At 44.6% G+C, this 18,445-nt stretch overlaps 1 protein-coding gene across 10 annotated transcripts in view; it reads right to left on the bottom strand.

Annotated features, from left to right (window-relative positions):
• IQCH (IQ motif containing H) overlaps nt 1-18,303 on the bottom strand; it is an 85,935-nt gene extending 67,632 nt beyond the window's left edge. For 9 of the 10 annotated variants that reach the window (XM_088139224.1, XM_088139218.1, XM_088139217.1 and 6 more), the window contains exons 1-5: nt 18,208-18,303; nt 9,256-9,372; nt 9,025-9,122; nt 7,932-8,034; nt 3,334-3,453 (exon numbers count right to left, since the gene is read on the bottom strand). In XM_088139224.1, coding sequence (XP_087995350.1) covers nt 3,334-3,453; nt 7,932-8,034; nt 9,025-9,122; nt 9,256-9,372; nt 18,208-18,258 — 489 coding nt within the window. In that variant the 5' untranslated portion in view covers nt 18,259-18,303. Of the gene's footprint in view, nt 1-1,099; nt 1,166-3,333; nt 3,454-7,931; nt 8,035-9,024; nt 9,123-9,255; nt 9,373-18,207 lie in introns of those variants that run through there. The other variant, XM_088139225.1, reaches the window with a different exon arrangement.
• Nucleotides 18,304-18,445: the final 142 nt, after the last annotated feature.

Raw genomic sequence — 18,445 nt, 5'->3', positions numbered from 1 at the left:
GAAGTGAGCCGTAGCTGACGAAAGCTTATGCCTTTCAATAAAATGTGTTAGTCTGAAAAGATGCTACCAGACCCACTCTGATTAGCGAGGAGAGGATGAAAAGATGGCTCAAGGCAGTCTAGACTTCTGAGCAAGAAACTTTGCAGTTCATTCTGTTAACCATCGAACTATCAAAAGCCCCAATCCCATTTTGGGTAGAAGCCTATTCCGACTCTTAGGGAAGCCTCTCTAATTGAAAGCCTCTTTTAGGTTCTCCTCCCAGCCGACCTGTCTCAAATTACCGCACCAGGTGGGTGGCCAAGAAGAGATGCATGACGACAGTGCTTTTCTGAAGGCAGAACAGAAGCAGCACAGAAGGAAGGAGGCTAGATAATAGCTGGCTCAAACTGCTGTACATTTTACTTGTGGGCAGAAGGCCAGCTTCCACCAAGCAGGATTGGACAGCCCTGCTTATTGGAATTCCGGGCTGGGCCTCCCTTCTTGTCCAGCGACAGCTGTAAGCCAGCAGCCCATAGCATCTCAATCAGGCATGGAGTTCCATCAAAGAATGCTGATACGGGCAGAAGCCGCCCCAACTGCACGCCACCTTGCGGAATGACAGTCAATCTTGGATTCCAGATGACAAGAACTGGATACAAAATGTAAAACAAATGGTGACCTTTCCAAAGATTAATTTGTTTACCAACAAAACGCTCTCTGTCATCCAAGGATAGAGGTGACCTTCACATTCCCACTCCTAGATTGAGAGGAAGCTGCATGTAGTCATCTGATCGCTTAATAATCTCGCCAATTATTCCTTTTCTTATATTTGGTGAGAAGGACAGTTTATTAATTTGCTGTTGTCTTCTGATGTGTTTTTATAAATGCAGCAAACGTACTCCAAATTACTGCAGTGGAACATCAATTTGTTTAAGTCTGATTCCACTACTGATGCCAATGTTATGGTTTTTATTCTCTTTTTGTAATTGAAACCATATGCTGGAGCTTCTCCTCCCACCCCCCAAAGGTCTCACACCTTCTTGTCCCTCCTGCAGTACATCTGAAAAAAAAACAATGGTTTTTACTACTACAGCATCATTTCAAGAATGAACGTATGTACCTTTCCCATACAGATGTAACTCAGATACAAGCAGGGCATAGTCCAGACACACAGAGAAGCCTACAGCTTCACGGAGGATAAAAGCAAGAGAAAGAACAATGGAAAGAACTTAGTTAAACGTGCAGCAGAAGACAGCAACTCATAAAAACTTGGGATCGCAAAGGCATTAAATTTTTCCTCATGAATAAATGAAAAGGAGCTAAGTTTGTGTTGCATTATTTATTTATTTATTTGAAGGTGGGGACCCAAGTACCAGTATAAGTCTATGGCTATGCAACAATTCTGTGAACATGAAAATGACGGAAAGCTCCTTTGAGATCACAGCAATTATTGAGAATTATTTTTGTGGCCTTTTCAATGGGCATTTTGCTCTCTGACAGAGGTGAGCAACTCAGAAATTGCTGAAGGAGAAAGTGTTAAGGGGCCTGCAGCTAATCTGCAACTCTAAGATGCACACAATTAAAATAATTCGCATGCTATTTTAATTAACACAGCTAATCTGCATATTTAGGCACATGTAATTAACAGAATTTTGTGTATTCGCAAACACCAATCTATACGTTTAATTACATGCAATTAACAAAGTTTGCATGCAATTTTAATTAATAGTGTTAATTTGTATATTTTCGTTGCCTGTAATTAACATAATTTTACATTTTCACAAGTGCTGCTAAGTTCTATATCATAGTTATGTGTAATTGATATCATTTGCAGATCGTTCTTTATACATTGCTAAGCTATATGTTTGGGTAACAGTAATTAATATACTTGACTAGCCTTTTTTAAGAGAGCATCAAATGGTTGATGCATCCAGGTTGATCTCCTTTGTCCCCCACTGTTTCTTGCAAGAACTCTCTACATGTCCCATGATGCCGCTTGGGAAAGACTGGATCTGAGCTAACAAGCTGGAAAGAATGCATGGCCAGAGTATTGTCAAATCTGGGTTTGGGAGCAGAGTCTGTTCTATATGGGGACCCTCGCCCTCTGAAGGTTCAGATTCACAGTTGAGGATCAGCACTTCTGGATCGGACGTACTTCCAAGATGTGCGAGGGCCCGCTAAGACCCAGAGTGGCCCGGATGAGCGCGCCAGATGTGCTCTCTCCTGGAAAAGGTACCTCCAGCCATAGTGAGTATATTCATTCCCCAGTTCAAATGGCTTCAACTGGGGTTGTCCTCAAAAAGAGTTTGAAAACTGTAGCTGTTGCAACATGAAGCAGTCAGATGGCTCTCTTTAGGGTATGATCCCACAACCTTAGGATAACTTCTTGGGCTTCTAATTCATTTCAAGGGGCTACAGCTGATTTATCAAGCCTCTAAGCAGCTAAAGCCCAGGAGATCTGAGAGATCATCTCTTATTGTGTGAATGTGCCAGGTGGCTAAATTCATCTTCAGAGGCCCTTTTGCATGAGCCAGAGTCAACATGTTTCTTTTGTGACAATCACATTCTGATTACGGAATTGCTTTTACCAGGAGGTGAGACCCCCCCCCCCCCGCAGCCCCCGAGGCATTCAGACAGGCGAGAGGAACTTCTTATTCCACTTGGCATGGCACAGTTTTAAACTGAAAGCTCTAACTCTGATCTAAAACTTTTCATTTTTGTGCTCTCATGTTGTTTTATACTTTTGTATGAACCACTTTGGAAGGTCTTGTTAGGACCAAAAAGTGATACAAAATGCTTCAATGCATAAAATAAAATAAAATAAACCATTTAAATAAAATAAAAATTAAATTATAAATTAAAAGGTAATGAACACTTATATGAAACAAAATCCAATGATTGTAAACATAGAGCCAAAGATTGGTAAGCACAGTAAACTTAGTGGGAATCTCACTGAAACACTAAGATTCACTGAACGTTTATATATAAAAGTAATAATGCTAATTGCACAAGCAAGTGGCCATTGGCATTTATGGGCAGTTTATCACAGATGTTAGAATTTTACATTCTTTACCTCAAATACACAGTTGTCTAACATAATCTATTAACACCTTCAGCAGCCAGGCACCAGGAGTCACTAAAGAGATCAAGCGATGTAGATATATGTATGAACTAGTCCAACAATGCTTTTTCCTGGCACAAAATATTCTGGGGCTGAACTTCCTGAAACAGAATAATGTTGGAGCTAGATTTTTTGCCCAAGAGAGTGGCTAAGGCTCAACTGTTCTGAAGAAAAATCAGACGCAAGAAACACAGCAAGAAATAAGCTATGAAAATACCTTTTTGATTACTTACAGATACTGTTTTCCTCCGATTAATTAATGGCAAACTGACACCATAGTTCTGATTCAGAACACTCCGGTGGTATGCATTTCTTGGATCGCACAGAATCTTCATCATCACTGACAGCTTGTGCTGTAAAGAAACACAAAACATCCTCTCTGCAACAACAATGCTGGAAGTTTTACCCTATACCAGCCTTGTTAGCATCCCTAACGCAGTGCTTTCCCTGGTCAACTGGAGCAGCACAGTATCTATAGGCAGCAGTGCAAACAACTTCATAATGGAGAAAATGCAAACTCCTTGTTATCTACTATGAAAAGCCTGATTCCGTATAAATGGGAGAGGAAGGCTCTCATGATGCACCTAACGGAATGCCTCTCTGCCCTAGATGCACCATGCACCTAGCCACTGTCCTCCTCGTTTCCAAGTGTCTGCCCCAATGGTTCTTCTCGGATGTCCTTGGATAGCTAGGTTGGATACTTCCAGCCCTTCACCATCTTCACGTTGGCCAAAGAAAAGCCCACTTCTTCAGCTGATAGGGCAGGAAGTTTGTGCAGCTCTGCAACTCTCTCCGTCTGAAAGTGACTGTGTTGGACTGCATGTGTGGCCTGGGCGTCCTTGTTCAATGTTCCAAAGAAGCCCAGACTGAGGTTACAGATCTCAGCTGAAGGCGCTCCAGGACGAAGGAGACACCCAAGACGACAGTATGTACAGAGTGCAGGAGTTAGTGTGTTTACAAATGACATGCAATAAGCTTGCCTTCTGCATCTTTGTGGGTGAGTTAGGGTGTTCCTTTTTTTTATTAAACACTAAAGATGACATTCTCAATACTGCAGCAGCCAGAAAATCCTAGTCTACAGGGGAGAATGTTTCCCCCCCAACTAAGTGCAATATTTTCTTAGAAACAGTACATTGTGGGCCACAAATCAACTGTGGCTATCACTCTGAGACAGCTCATGAAGCACAATAAACAACTCTAGCAAACTAAGGGGAGCGCCTGTCCCATCATTTTACCTCCACCCTGGGTGACCTTATCCACAGTGTTTTTTCCTATGGTTACATTTGTCATCCAAACTTAGCATGGTTGTTATTTCTGGTTACCTCTAACTGGAATTTGAAAATAACAAACAACTGTTTGTTTTTTTAAATTCTGGTTATTGCTTCCTAGAGATGGCAACTACTCTGGGTTCAAGTGACATGTTTAACTATAGAAAGATAATGACCATGGTTTAGGAGCCATGCAGGATAGCCCTGAGGAAGCAGCCTGCAAGTTCATAAGAACAGCCAGTGTGATTTAAGACGCCATGCGAACACGCTCCCTTCCTCTTGCTCTTGGGATTGCAACCACCCCAAATGTTTTTCACGCTCACAGAGCCATGGCCACCCACCTTCTCTCTCCTTCTCTCATGCACCCTCTATATTCCACTTACATATGTTCCACCTACACAGCGTTCCCTACTTCCTCTAAATAACCACCTGTCCCACTCTCATGACTCCCTGGAAGCTCATAAAAATGTGGCTGTTGCAGAAGACCTTTGGAACTTGAAAGCTGAAGACCTCCCAGTGCCAAGAGTGTTATACAGGTGTTGGGAACAGTAACCTGGTCATTAAACGAAGTGGTTGCTAAGTGAAACATCACGATTTTTACGATTTTACTTCAGTTTTCCTTTGCTGCAAAGGTCATAAATGCAAGGATTGGTTGCAACGTTACTGTTTCATTACCATCATGACTGCAGTGACTAAACGAGACAGTCACTAAACGAGGACCATGTGTATTACTTATAAATGTTAAACAATAATTATATATTGTATTTTTTATGGTATATTAACTATATTTTATTATTATTGTGTTGACTGCAGCTGTTGCTTTTGTACCTTGCTTAGAATAACCTTGACTGAAGCAGTTTATACATTCCAAAATGAAGCAAAGCAAAGCATTCTATCTATCTGGGATCCCAGCAGGAATCATTGTCCCAGCAGTAACAGCTAAGATTAGAACTCCCTGTTCTGTAACAAAACTGTTCTTCAACAGTAGGGTACAGGAGGTGGGGGGCAGCTTGGGGTAACAAAGGAGAGATCAGCATGAATGAGCAGCAGTTCTCCATCCCTGATGCCACCTTTTTCTTAATTCTTAACTCTCCAATGTATGCAGTAGGTTTAGCAGAAATCTGCTTTCATCAGCAACTGCAAATGGTCCTGCCAAACTCGCCAGAGACTACTGCTAAAAATTCTGGGCTCTAACATTTTTAAGAACTCACTCAAAGTGAATGAACCAAAACAGGTCCCTCCAATTTGTTCTTAGTTTACTGAGGTCATGCAAGTAAAAAACTTTACTTGGGAAGTAATTGAAAAATCAGATCTTGTTCCTTTTTGGCCTGCCCAAATGTTTTTCCTGCCAGTGAGAACTGTAATCACAACAAGGATACCTGAATGCATTCAAAATGATACAGCTGTGCAATGCTCATACAACTGAGTTGTTACTATAGGTAATCCCCGCTTAATGACCACAATTGGAACTGGAATTTAGGTTGCTAAGCAATGCAGTCGTTAAGCGAATCATCACGTGACTGGACCCAATTTTATGACCTTTTTGGTGGCATCATTAAGCGAATCACCATGGTTGTTAAGCGAATCGTGTGATCATTAAGTGAATCAAGTGTTTCCCCACTGATTTTACTTGCCAGAAGCTGGCCGGGAAGGTTGCAAATGGTGATCTCGTGACCCTGGGATGCTGCAACACTCTTAGTGCAAGCTGGTTGTCAAGCGCCTAGATCACAATCATGTGACTGTGGGGGCACTATGACGGTCGTAACTTCAGGCACTGGTTGTCACTTTTTTTAGCACCATCGTAACTTTGAATGGTCGCTAAACAAATGGTCATTAAGTGAGGACCACCTGTACTCATGTAACTGAGTAGCTGATTAATAAACGTTCACAGAATCTGCCCGTGCGAATTTATCTGCTGTCAGGCAAGTTTTGTGGACACAAAATTTTATCATTAGTGGCAGACAAAAAATGAACAAGAGCCAAAAAATCAATAATAACTAAAGAAATGGGAATTCAAATTCTAAAGGGAGTGACATCTTGGCTATTATTTGGATGCAACAAATCCAGGTATTTTGATCGTCAGAAAGGACTGTGAAAGGAAATTCCACAGGAACAGAGAGAACATTTTTTAATAAGCTCATACATGACTCAATAAATATAATGCTTTCTGTTTTAAAAGCAGAAACCTCAGAAGTTAGCACAAAAGATATAAATTATCCCAATGTGAAAGCAGATGCTTTTCATGGAGAATGTGTGATTTCGCTGTGCCGAAGGAGAGGCAGCAAAACATTTGGACCTGTATCAAGAGCAATAATCTCTCCCAGTAGTTTTCTTGGAAAGATTACTTTGAAAATTGTCACAGGTTTGTTCCCCAGCTGGCAGGTAAGGAACAAGCATGGCTGCATCCTCTTAAAGCTGTGCTGAATTTGCTATAGCTGGCTCTCAAGCTCAAAGGCAAAATACCTGCCACCAAAGTTTCAGGCCTAACCTGGATCTGCATAGGAATGCAGATCTACTAAAATGGGCCTCACTGAAACTTTTTCAAGTTGTGAAATGCTTTATGCCTGTATTTGCCTTCTCACAGATTTCCAACCTGTCCTGTGCCCAGAAACTCAGGACAGGTAACAGGCCTCTATTTCTCAGCTGGATCTCCCAGTTATTTCATAATTAAAAAATCTTGCCAATGAGCCAAAGATCACAGGATTCCATTTCCTTTCCCAAGGGCAGTTACTAGGACACTCTCATGGGTCAGCAGCACATATGTCCTGAAAGAACCCTGGATGGGCCAGTTCAAGCCCCTTACTCCTTGAACTCAACTGCTGTACTGTGGCAGGGAGATCAGTGAAGGGGAATCCATGATGGAGGCCCTGCATGCTTTTCAGCCCAGCGTCATCAGGTGCACAGACCATCTCTGATCTTCAGCCATCCTTTCTATCTGCCGCTGCTGCTACTCCCCCTCCTAGGACCGATGGGCTTATGTAGTCACAGGGTCAAAGAAAACACTCTAGTCACTGACATCTATGAAGTGAAACTCAACTTTTCTAGTCATGGTAGTACATAAATGTAAGGAATTTAAACCTACAGGGCAAATTGATATAGCTGCATGTTCCTCCTCTACCTGTGCTGATCCTTCCCAAGACTTTATGTTCTTGGTGTAACTGCACTGGCACCTTAACCACTATATTACACTGCACTGGGGAGTCTCAAGCTTAAGTCCCAGTTTGTGGCAGAGCTTACTAGGAGATTGTGGGCCAGTTGCTCTCCCTCAATCTATCTCACGGAGATGCTGCAGTGGGGAGAGAATCAGGGAGACATGCAGGTAAGCCATCTTGGATTACCAAAAAGATCAGACCATCATTATAAACGTTATGGCTCCAACTCTTGCCATTAGGGAAGGAAGAGCCCACCCCACCATCCACTTTCTGCTCTGCAGAACAAAATCCAAAGTAGGCCTGGCCTTGGAGGCTCTATAAGAGAACATTTTGGAGAGGGATCACTTGGGGACATAACTTGACTGCAGAAGTTAATCCACTGGCAAGATTAAGGAGTAAGTTGCTTCAAACCTTTGAGCCTAAGGATGAATGCAGGGCTGCAACACCAGGAGGGACAATCACAGGCATCTTTGGGAAAGTTATTTCTTTCTGAGAAGGCTCCAGGGGGATTCCCCTAAATTGGGAAGAGAATGAAATAATAAAGCATGCAAAATAGTTTTGGCTTTATTTTCATATCCCAAAAAGAAGACATTCTATGATTAGGATAAAATACAAGAAGTCACAGAGAAAGGTGTTAACACTATATAGTGATATAGGCTGGGGGTTACACATACTCTAAGCTGTAATGAAGTTTGGTTTTGACTGACCACATGTAAACACAGTCAGTGAATATAAATCATGCTTTCTTCAAGGACAGCAAACCACAATTTGAAAGCACAATTTCTTGTTTTAGTCTACAGTTTGGTAGAATATGTGACTGTACTTCAGTTTGTGGTTTCCTGGCTTATTCCTAATTTGCTTCACCCAAGTCTATGGCCCTTGCAAGAGCAACTAAAAAAAGTAGGGGAAACCAATATGGAATTGGCCAAATAAGCCATGACTATTTGGTTCATCCAGAAAAATGACGTGATCTTGTTCGACAAACAGAGATAAGCAGTAACAGAAATCTGAGGAGTCCAGGCAAGAAAGAGTCTTGCCCAACAAAAGCTTGGCATGTTTACTCCTCTAGGCATGGCCACAGCTCCCCAAAAACTACACAGGTTGGTGAGAACCATCTGCACCCTAAGCCTTGCCACATTGAATACAAGATGCTGAGGTCTTTCAAAGAGAGAAAGAGACAGAGAGAATATCCTGTGGTTTGTTTTAAATTTGGAGACACTCCCAGCCAGAAATCTCTGACATACCACACCTAAACAAGCCATGGATTGCTGTCCCAAACCAGAGAGCTTACGGAAAGGAGCAATCAAGCACCAGTAGCAAGCAAACCTATTCAGTGTCATGTGAATATGGTCAACCCGTTGCCCGATCCTTGCTACGGAACAGAAGACAGGTATTTTCATACATCAGTGTTTGGAGGTTGTTTATGAAAACTATCTTTGAATTCTAAAAGCAGCCAGATTCTGCCATTTAAAGATATATATCAAATCAAACTGAATGTTCTTACCATTTGGAAATCTGTCTTGAATACAGTTGTTCATTATCAGCTGGCAAAATAGTTAGTACTGATCTGTTCACTGCATTTAAATACTTCTCTGCATGCTTCTGTTCGGGGGAAGAGAGAAAGAAAAAAGATTTATATTAAAGTTTGTTGGAATGAGTGAAATAAGGTATGAAGAATAGAATATCTGGATTTCACTGTTTTTCTTGACCACTGAAAGAGTGGCAGTCTGCTCACCCTCAATCTGCTCTCTGCCCTTTCAACAGCAGATTCTAGACCCTGAGCATCAACTCTTTCCCAATCATGGCTGACGTCTCGCAGTTTTTCCTTCAACTCTTGAAGATCTTCTTGAACCTAGAAAATAAAGCATGCCCTGAATACACAAGAATATAAATGCCCTTCAATAAGACTAAATGTATCAAATTGCTTAAATCTCAGAGACTTCTGGAATATTACAAGGACAGAAACAAGATAAAAGCTGGCATTTCAAGTTACATGGCTAGAAATGGAATACTGCAGGTATCAAGAACAGGGAGCCCCCGGGTTAAGAACACCCGGTTCAAGGACGACTCATAGTTAAGAACGGAGCCTATTGGAGCAAAATTCAAGTTAAATACCCAATGGTTTGAGTTAAATACCCAATGGTTCGAGTTCACTACACAATACTACTCACACAGTATTATACAATAACACTGTTCTGCCTTACATACAAATTTGACTTAAGGACAGACCTTGGGAATGAAACTCATTCTTAAACTGTATTCTCTAACAAGGGCAAATGAAAGGAAAAAAATAGACTGGGTTCAGTGATGTCCACAATAAACCAAAATGATGACACACATGCAATGGCATTGTCACACAAATGCTGTGATTACATTCTTGCATCAGGATGTCAGACAAGGGTGTGAGTGTGATAGCATCATCACACTTGTCATCATTTACCTGCTAGCCCTCTCTGCAGATGTGCATGGCTGGGTCAACAACATATTCAGCATAAAGCACTGTTGACAAAACACAAGTGCTAAACTAAAACTGAACATCCACATTCTGTTTCAGTGTATAATCTGAACAAGGCTACCACGTTAAGCCATGTGATTTGACTTCTTTGGCTTAGCATGATGTGTGATTTCTTAACCATGTTTGATGTATTAGTGTGCTGTACAAACATACCCTGATTCCAATACCAACTTCACTGATTTAGGCTTCAATCCCAAATAATAGGTATAACGCTCAATGAGACTGTATATGAGTAAACCTGCACAGAATTGTACTGTATAGCTGCATTCCAATATATACCTCAACTGGGAGTAAGTGCCAATAAAGTTAATAACCTTACTTCTGAACATTTTTAACTATTAAAATATCTTAAGTTTTCCAATCTACACTGTCATGAACCCTTGTAGGTTCTTAGGATCAACCAACCAACCAATCAAACCATCGTTCGCAAAAAGTTTCTTTTGATTTTCCCCGTTGCTTTATCCTATCATAGATAGGAACACTGGTTTCTCTTTCAATCAGCTCTCTTCTTGCCTGTTCATCAGCCTCTTTTCACTTTCCTTCTCCTCCTTGTGCGAAACTGCTTATCTATTTCAGTGCTATTTCTCAAGCCACAGCTTATCAACTCCAAGTATACCGAGTCTGTCTGGGAAATCACAAGATAGGCACTGCTTATCTCAGAGGCATCCAGGGGGAGTGTCAGAAAGTCAGAATGGCATCCACAACCAGAGGATCAACACTCCAGTCCTTTAAAAAAGGAGCAGTGCTTTAATCACATGGTCACAGATGTCATCTTGATATTTTTAACCCTCCCTAAGGACATCCTGACTTAGCTGCATCATTCTGCCACATACATCATTTTAAGATGAGATACAAGCAACATATTTATTCTAGGGAAAAAGCACTAGGTATAGTGCTTTTATATATCTGTTATATATATCTGTCATATATCTGTTATATATGAAATTAAAAAATCAGATTTAAATTACAGGATTTTATTTATTTAATTTATATGGCTACCCATCTCAGAAGTGACTCTGGATGACGTACAGCAAAAAATATAAAAACAATAAACATGCCAATAGCAGTCAAATTAAAGTTTTTTAAAAAAGCATAAGGCACACAAGAGATTAGATCAGCAAGGGAGCCACCTCAAGATTTCTCCGGTCCCCTGAGATCCCCAGGCCAGATGACAAAGCCAGGTCTTGAGGGACCTCCAAAACATTAACAGGGATGCAGCCAACCTCACTTCGGGGGGGGGGGAGAATGTTCCGTAAGGCGGGCGCCATGGCAGAGAAGGCCCCCTTGCTGGGACCCGCCAAGTGTAGTTCCTTGAGAGACGGGACCCGCAGCGTGCCTCTGTTGCCGGATCTGATGGGACGAGCAGATGGAGTCGAGGAGAAGCAGTCCCTCAAATAGCTCAGCCCCGTGCCCTGAAGGGCTTTAAAGGTCAAAACCAGCACCTGGAATTGGACCTGGAAGCAGATTGGCAACCAATGCAGCTCGCAGAGCAGAAGGTCTAACATGAGCTGTTCTGGAACTGCCCGCGCCGCTGCATTTTGTACCAGCTGAAGCTTCTGGTTACTCTCCAAGGGCAGCCCCATGTAGAGTGCATTACAGTAATCCAATCAGGAGGTGTCTAGGGCATGAGTGACTGTAAGCAAACCCTCCGATCGAGGAACGGACGCAACTGGTGCACAACATGAAGCTGTGCAAAAGCCCTCCTAGCCACGACTGCCACCTGCTCTTCGAGCAGAAGTTGAGAGTCCAGGAGGACCCCCAGATTGCGCACTGGGTCTGTCTGGAGCCATAAAACCCCACCCAGCACCAAAGACGGCATAGTCCTGGAACCGGCAGGCCCCAAAACCCAAAGCCGCTCAGCCTTGCCGGGGTTCAGCTGAAGCCTGTTGTTCCCCACCCAGACCCTCACAGCCTCCAGACACCAGGATATGGCATGGCATCACTTAATTTGCCAGGGGCAGAGATGTATAATTTTGGTATTATCAGCATAGAGCTAATACTTCACCCCATGGCGACGGATGAGCTCACCCAGCGGCCTCATGTAGATGTTGAATAGGAGTGGAGAGAGCACCTCACATAGTAGGGGCCGGGGGTGGGATCTCTCCTCCCAGACCACCACCGACTGGAAACGACCCTGGAGAAAGGACAACACAGTGCCGCCCGCCCCCAATCCCCTAAGCCGATCCAAGCAGATACCATGGTGGATGGTATCAAAAGCCGCAGAGAAGCCAAGCAGGGTAAGGATGGATGTGCACCCCCCATCTGGCCCTTGCCATAGATCATCCAAAAGTGTGATCAATGCTGTTTCTGTCCCATACCCAGGTCTGAATCCCGAAAGGGATCCAGATAATCCACTTTCTCCAAGGTCCGCTGAAGCTGCTGCACAACCACCTTCTCAATTACCTTCCCCAGAATGGGGAGGTGAGGTACTGGTGGGAAATTGTCCAGTACCATGGAGCCCAGAGATGGCTTCTTGAGGAGGGGGTGAACCAAAGCCTCCTTAAGAGGTGCAGGAATAACCCCCTCACTCAAAGAAGAATTCACCATCACTAGAACCCACCCCCCTTGACACTCCCCGGACTGCTTTCACAAGCCAAGGAGGGGCATGGATCTAGAGAGCAGGTGGCTGAGCTCACAGTCCTAAGGACCCTGTCCACTTGCTCAGCTCCAACAGGTTCAAATCGATCCCAGATAATTAGGCAACATTCCTCTCCAGGCATCTCCTCCAGACTTGCAACAAGGCTGGTGTCCAACCCTGAGCGAATCTGAGCAACTTTGTCTGAAGGATGCTAAACAAATTCTTCTACATGTCCCTGCAAGAGGTTCTCTGAGCCCCCTCATCCAACAGGGCCACAGGACAGAAATCCGCAGACACAATAAAGGTGGAGAAGTACCACAAGGTAGGCCTTAAGAGATGTCTCTTCTCTCTTTTCAACTTCCTCAACTCCTCTGTGAACCACGGGGAGTGACAGAATCCATGAGAGGGTAGAGGCGGCATGGGTGCAATCTGATCCAAAGCCTCAGCTCCCATCTTATTCCAAACGGTGACCAAGGCTTCAGATGGACCATGTAGCAGATTAGCAGGAACAACCCCCAACTCCCTTTAAAACCCATCAGGGTCCATCAATTGCTTGGGGTGGACCAATTTAATGGGTTCAGCCTCCCCACACTGGACAGTGGTGCTAGAGAATTCCACAGTAATCAGGGCATGATCTGACCATGACAAGGGAGACACTGAGAGCTCCCCCAATTTCAGATCACATAGCCATTGCTCCGATAGGAACACCAGATCAGGGGGGTGACCACTGTTCTGTATTGGGCTCTGGATGATCTGGGATAGACCCATGGCCGTCATGGTGGCCATGAACTCCCAAACCACCTCAGACCCCACTCCTAGAGAAGGCAGATTGAGGTCTCCCAAGAGCATAAGTCTAGGGAACTCTACCGCCAACCCAGAAATGGAATCAACGAACTCGGGCAGGGAGGTCGCTGTGCAGCAGGGAGGCTGGTACAACAGCAACAGTCCCAACTGATCCCTAGAGCCCAACTTAATGAACAGGGTCTCACATCCAGTGAGCTGTGGGGCAGCGCCCCTGAAAGCTGTAAGGGATTCCTGGATGGCAATGGCTATACCACCACCCCTGCACTGGGATCTTGACTGATGCCATACCCGGACCCCAGCTGGGCATATCTCCAAAGGGGCCACCCCCCACTTCCGGGCCCAGCCAGGTCTTGTAACACATGCCAGGTCAGCCCTCTCATCCACAATCAAATCGCAGATGAGGGAGGCTTTCTTACAGACTGACCTGGCATTTAAAAGCAGCAGCAGCAGCCAGAAATCAGAGCCTCTGAAGGTCTGCTGACTAGCTACAGGGGCTGAGACCAGGGAGCTGGACCGACAAATGGGTATAAGACAAATCAGTGTAAGAATCATAGAACTGAAAGGAACTTTTGAGGCCACCAACCCTCTTGCTCAATGCAGGAATCTAAATTAAAGCATCCCAGCCTCTTCTTAAAGACATCCATTGAAGAGGAGCCCACCATCTTTTCTGAGGGCAAGTAGTTCCACTGATTAATGACTCCCACCATCAGTAATTTATTTTTTTTAACATTCAATTGGAAGTTGCCTTCCGGTAACTTAAACCCATTTTTCCATGGCCTACACTCAGGAACAAGAGAGAACAGATCTTCTTCTTCTATGTGACACCACTTCAGGTACTTTTCTTGTCAGGAGTTAACATTCCCTCTTTTCCTCTAAGACCGCTTTCCATGTGCTCTCCCTTTATCATTTTACCTGCCCTTACCAAACCTGTTCCAGTTGGCCTGAATCTGGTCTTAATGCTTGGTGTCCAGATCCAGAAACAATATTGTACTTGAAGTTTGACCAATGCAAAATAAAAGGGAATAATTACTTCCCATGAGTTGAAAACTGTACTTCTACAGCTTTGGGGGATTTTTTGGCAGCAACATTACACACTCAGTTTTCAATCAACAACTGAGAACTTTTTCATAGGTAATTAAGCCGGGAATTCTCCCCACCCCACAAATATCTGTGAACTTCATTTCTAAGGAATAATCTTTGCACTTGTCTCTACTAAATTTTCAGCCCATTTGTTTAGCCAGTCAATACTGTTTTGAATTATTTTTGTATGTTCTAAGGCATTCCACCACATTTTTTGTCACCTGTAAATTCGATAAGCATTCTCTCTGCCTCATCTACTAATAAAAATGTTGTAGAGGACATAGACAATCCTTTTCTACTCTACTTGATACCTCACTCTAGACCAGGGGCTCAGCAAACTACGGCCCATAGCCCATTCTTAACTAGCTTGCTAATCAAAATACCGTGAGATATTTTTGTCAAATGTTTTCCTTAAAACCAAATTATATTAAGTCCACAGAATTCACATAGCTAAGGGAGTTACCTAGTCAAAAAATTAGATCAGGTTAGTCTGGAAAGGCTGAGAGAGTGACTGTCCCAAAGTCACCCAACCAGCTTTCATGCCTAAGGGAGGCCTAGAACTCACAATCTTCTAGTTTCTAGGCCAGCACCTTCACCACACTGGCATGACAGGTCATGACATGGACATAAGCAACATGTGCCTCTTCAGATGTCATTGAACACAGCAAGTCCATTGAACACAGCAAGATCATGGCCAATGGTCAACTACAATTCCATAACATCTGGAAAACCACATATTTCATTCTAAAACAGAAGTCATTAAGAATGCCATTTCACCCACAATAATCAACCAAACTTTGTATTATAACAACTACAAGAATAGTTTCTTAGAAAAGAGTTCAGGTGGCAATGTGACATGTGATAGCAGGTAATCTCAAGAGCTGGTGGAGCAGAGGCCAGGTTTACTTATGGTTGAGAAAAAAGTCACTGCAGATGGAGCCAATGAAATCCAAGGGGAAGCATAGAACTGAGTGAGTGGTACCCTACCTGTCCACACAATTCATTCACTTCAGGTATTCTAGGAGTAGGAATGATGGGAACTCTTCCTAGGTTTTGGGACAGCATCCTTTTGGAGAAGACTGTTACTGATTAACACAATCACTCCAAACTGCATCTAAATTTGAGAAGACCCTATGGAACTAACGGAACACAACTTCAGTAACTCTCATCAGGAAGTAGGTAGGTTCATTTTCCACTAGGTAGAAGCTAGTGTTTGTGCAGTTGTGGTATGAGCACATTAGTTTCTACTACCAGAAGATTATATATTTATCAAGATAGGTAGGATACTCCAAAGTAAGTATAGATGAGTAGAGAAATTCTGAATGCCAGTTATGTGATTTTAAGGCAAAATTCTACAGGTAATCCTCACTTAACAACCACAATTGGGACTGGAATTTAGGTCGCTAAGCAATGTGGTCATTAAGTGAATTATCATGTGACCACTTCGCTTAGCGACCGCAATTCCAGCAGTCCAAGTTTCCATCGTTAAGTGGGATGCCCTGGTCATTAAGGCAGGTCGGGTGTGCGAGGGCCTCAGAACCGCTTGGATTTCAGCCTCAGAGTTGAGAGGATTCTGAAGCCTCTCCACTCTAGGGCTGAAAATCCTCCATGGCTGAAAATCTTGCTTTCAACCAGCCTCCAGAGTTGAGAGGGAGTCGTCTCGGCATGTGGCAGTGGCCTGTAATTGCCAAGCACCCCACGATCATGTGATTACGATTTTCAGTCTTCCCTGCTGGCTTCCCCAGAAAGTCAATGGGGAAGCCGGCAGGGAAGGTCACAGGCCACTGCTGCCTGCTGAGAGGACTCCCTCTCAACTCTGGGGGCTGGCTGAAAAAGCTTCATGCCAAAATCCTGCTTGGATTTTGGCATGGAACTTTTTCAGCCAGCCCCCAGGAATGAGAGGGAGCGCTGGGAAGAAGGGGAAAAAAGGCTGCTTTGGGCTCATTTTCCCTTTTTCTCAGCACAAAGTCCTCTTTGGAGCTCCTGGGTGAGGCCAGGGCTGGCTTTGCGCTGGGAAGAATGGAAGAAAAAGGCTGCTTTTGGGTCTTTTTCCCTTCTTCGCAGCGCGAAGCCAGCCCCATAGGGTCCAGCAGCTAGGCCAGACACGCCTCATCAGCAGTGAGAGCATGAAGATGGCAGCAAAGATCAGCTGGAGCGATGGTGCACAGGGCAGCAGGGGGCCAAAAGGGCAGAGATGGGAGGAAAGAGGTGGGTGGGGGTAGTTGAAGTGCCCCTGTGGTTGTAAGTGCAGGCAGTTTGCCAAGCACCCAAATTTTGATCACATTACTGCAGGGGCACTACAACGGTTGTAAATTTGGGCACAGGTTATAAATCCATTTTTTCAGCATCGTCGTAATTTCAGTCACTGAACAAATGGTCATTAAGTGAGGACTACCTGTAATTTGATTGAAAAAATAGCTTTGGCCTCCTGCCTTATTCTACATAAATACATTTAATTTCCCAAATCTATTACTGGTAATTAAAGGAATATTTCTGAAATCAACGCAAAGACAGTTCCATTGGAAACTAGTACATTGTATTTTCCACCTCGATCATCTTTAATCGGCTCTAAGCTGCATCTCTTCAGTGCATTATATTGCCAGAGTATTCCAAATGACATATGACACTCAGTTATTGTGGAATATGTCTACTAAATCTGGTTTTTCTCCACCAGAAGGCTAAGAGACTTAGTCTTAAGGAGTTAAAAGGAGAAAATATTAACTTCTGAAGGATCCTTAAATTATGTTAAAAATGGAAAGGAAAACATCTGTTAAATCTATAGCGAGGTACACACTGGAGTAGGGCCGTTTGGCAAGATAAGGCGTCAAGGCAGATAGGACTCGTGCAAAAACGTAACTGAGGGACAGAGAGCTGGAGGGAGGCTATGGAGCAACTGAAGCATCAATTCCATTTTTATTGCATCCTTCTTCTGAAATATTCATAACAATGCTATCAATTAGGTTCAGCCAGGGAATTCAGGTTAGATTACAGACGGAGCTTTACTCAACTGGAGTTGGAAGAAGCAAAAAAGAAAAAGATTCACGTGGGAAAGGATGGCCTGACTCCCCCTTTGGGGTGCTGTTTACTTACCCCAGGTTCGCACAACACACAAGGGTTGGGGTTTGGGCAGGGTGCTCAGCCACAAAAATGGCGTGAGGGCTCAGGAAGCAACAGCCAAGCCAAAACCGAACCGACAATCTGTTAGCTAGCCATGCTTTAGCTCAGGGCAGAGGTCGTGACTGAGAGAACCAGAGCGCGTATTTTTTTAAACTTTTAAAAAACTTGGCGCAGGCTGCCGTCCTGCTCCACGTCGCGAAACGTGGGCTGCGTGAGTGGTCAGCGCGCGGCCTCGGTCGGTTCTGGGCGGTTCTTCTGCAGGGATCCGTCCGCTGAGGCCCGCGAGTGGTTTCAAGGCTGCCGCGGGGCAAAACGGGCCGAGAGGGTGCCGACCCGGGCAGCGCGGGGGCTCCACGGCTCGGCGCGCCTCGCCGACCCAGCCACGGTCGACGGACCAGGCGCGCCCAGGCCGCAAGCCCAGGCCGCGCTTCAGGGCGGGGAACCCCGCCCATCGTGGTTTATGCAACAGACCGTGGTTAGCGAAGCCGTGGCTTAGCGCAGCACCCCCGTCCTGGGACTCTGGAGCCCATCACGTCGGGCAGAGGCGCAAGGGGGTCTGGGGAGCCGGGCGGAGGCGACCTCCTTCGACCCACCTGCACCAGGACGGTCCCCAGCTCGAGCCCCGGCCCGGCCACCTCCGCCATAGCAGGCCTCCCCCTCGAGAGCGCGGCCGGGAGCCACGTGACCTCGCCTCTTAGCAACGGGACGCGCGGCTCGGGCGGGACCATGGACCCGACGAGGGGGGAGCGGCCGTGGCAGCCTCAGCTGGGACGAGCTGCGCCTCCCGTTCGCCAAGATAATGAGGTCCAGAGGTGCCTCTGCTTCGTATCT

The sequence above is a fragment of the Python bivittatus genome, unplaced genomic scaffold (genome assembly GCF_059951505.1).
Source record: "Python bivittatus isolate LINGU-HERP-01145 unplaced genomic scaffold, Pbiv_v1 ctg000210_np1212, whole genome shotgun sequence".
In the NCBI taxonomy this organism is placed as follows: domain Eukaryota; kingdom Metazoa; phylum Chordata; class Lepidosauria; order Squamata; family Pythonidae; genus Python; species Python bivittatus.
Note: the sequence above shows the minus strand (reverse complement) of the source record. Positions and strands in the feature narration are given on the sequence as shown.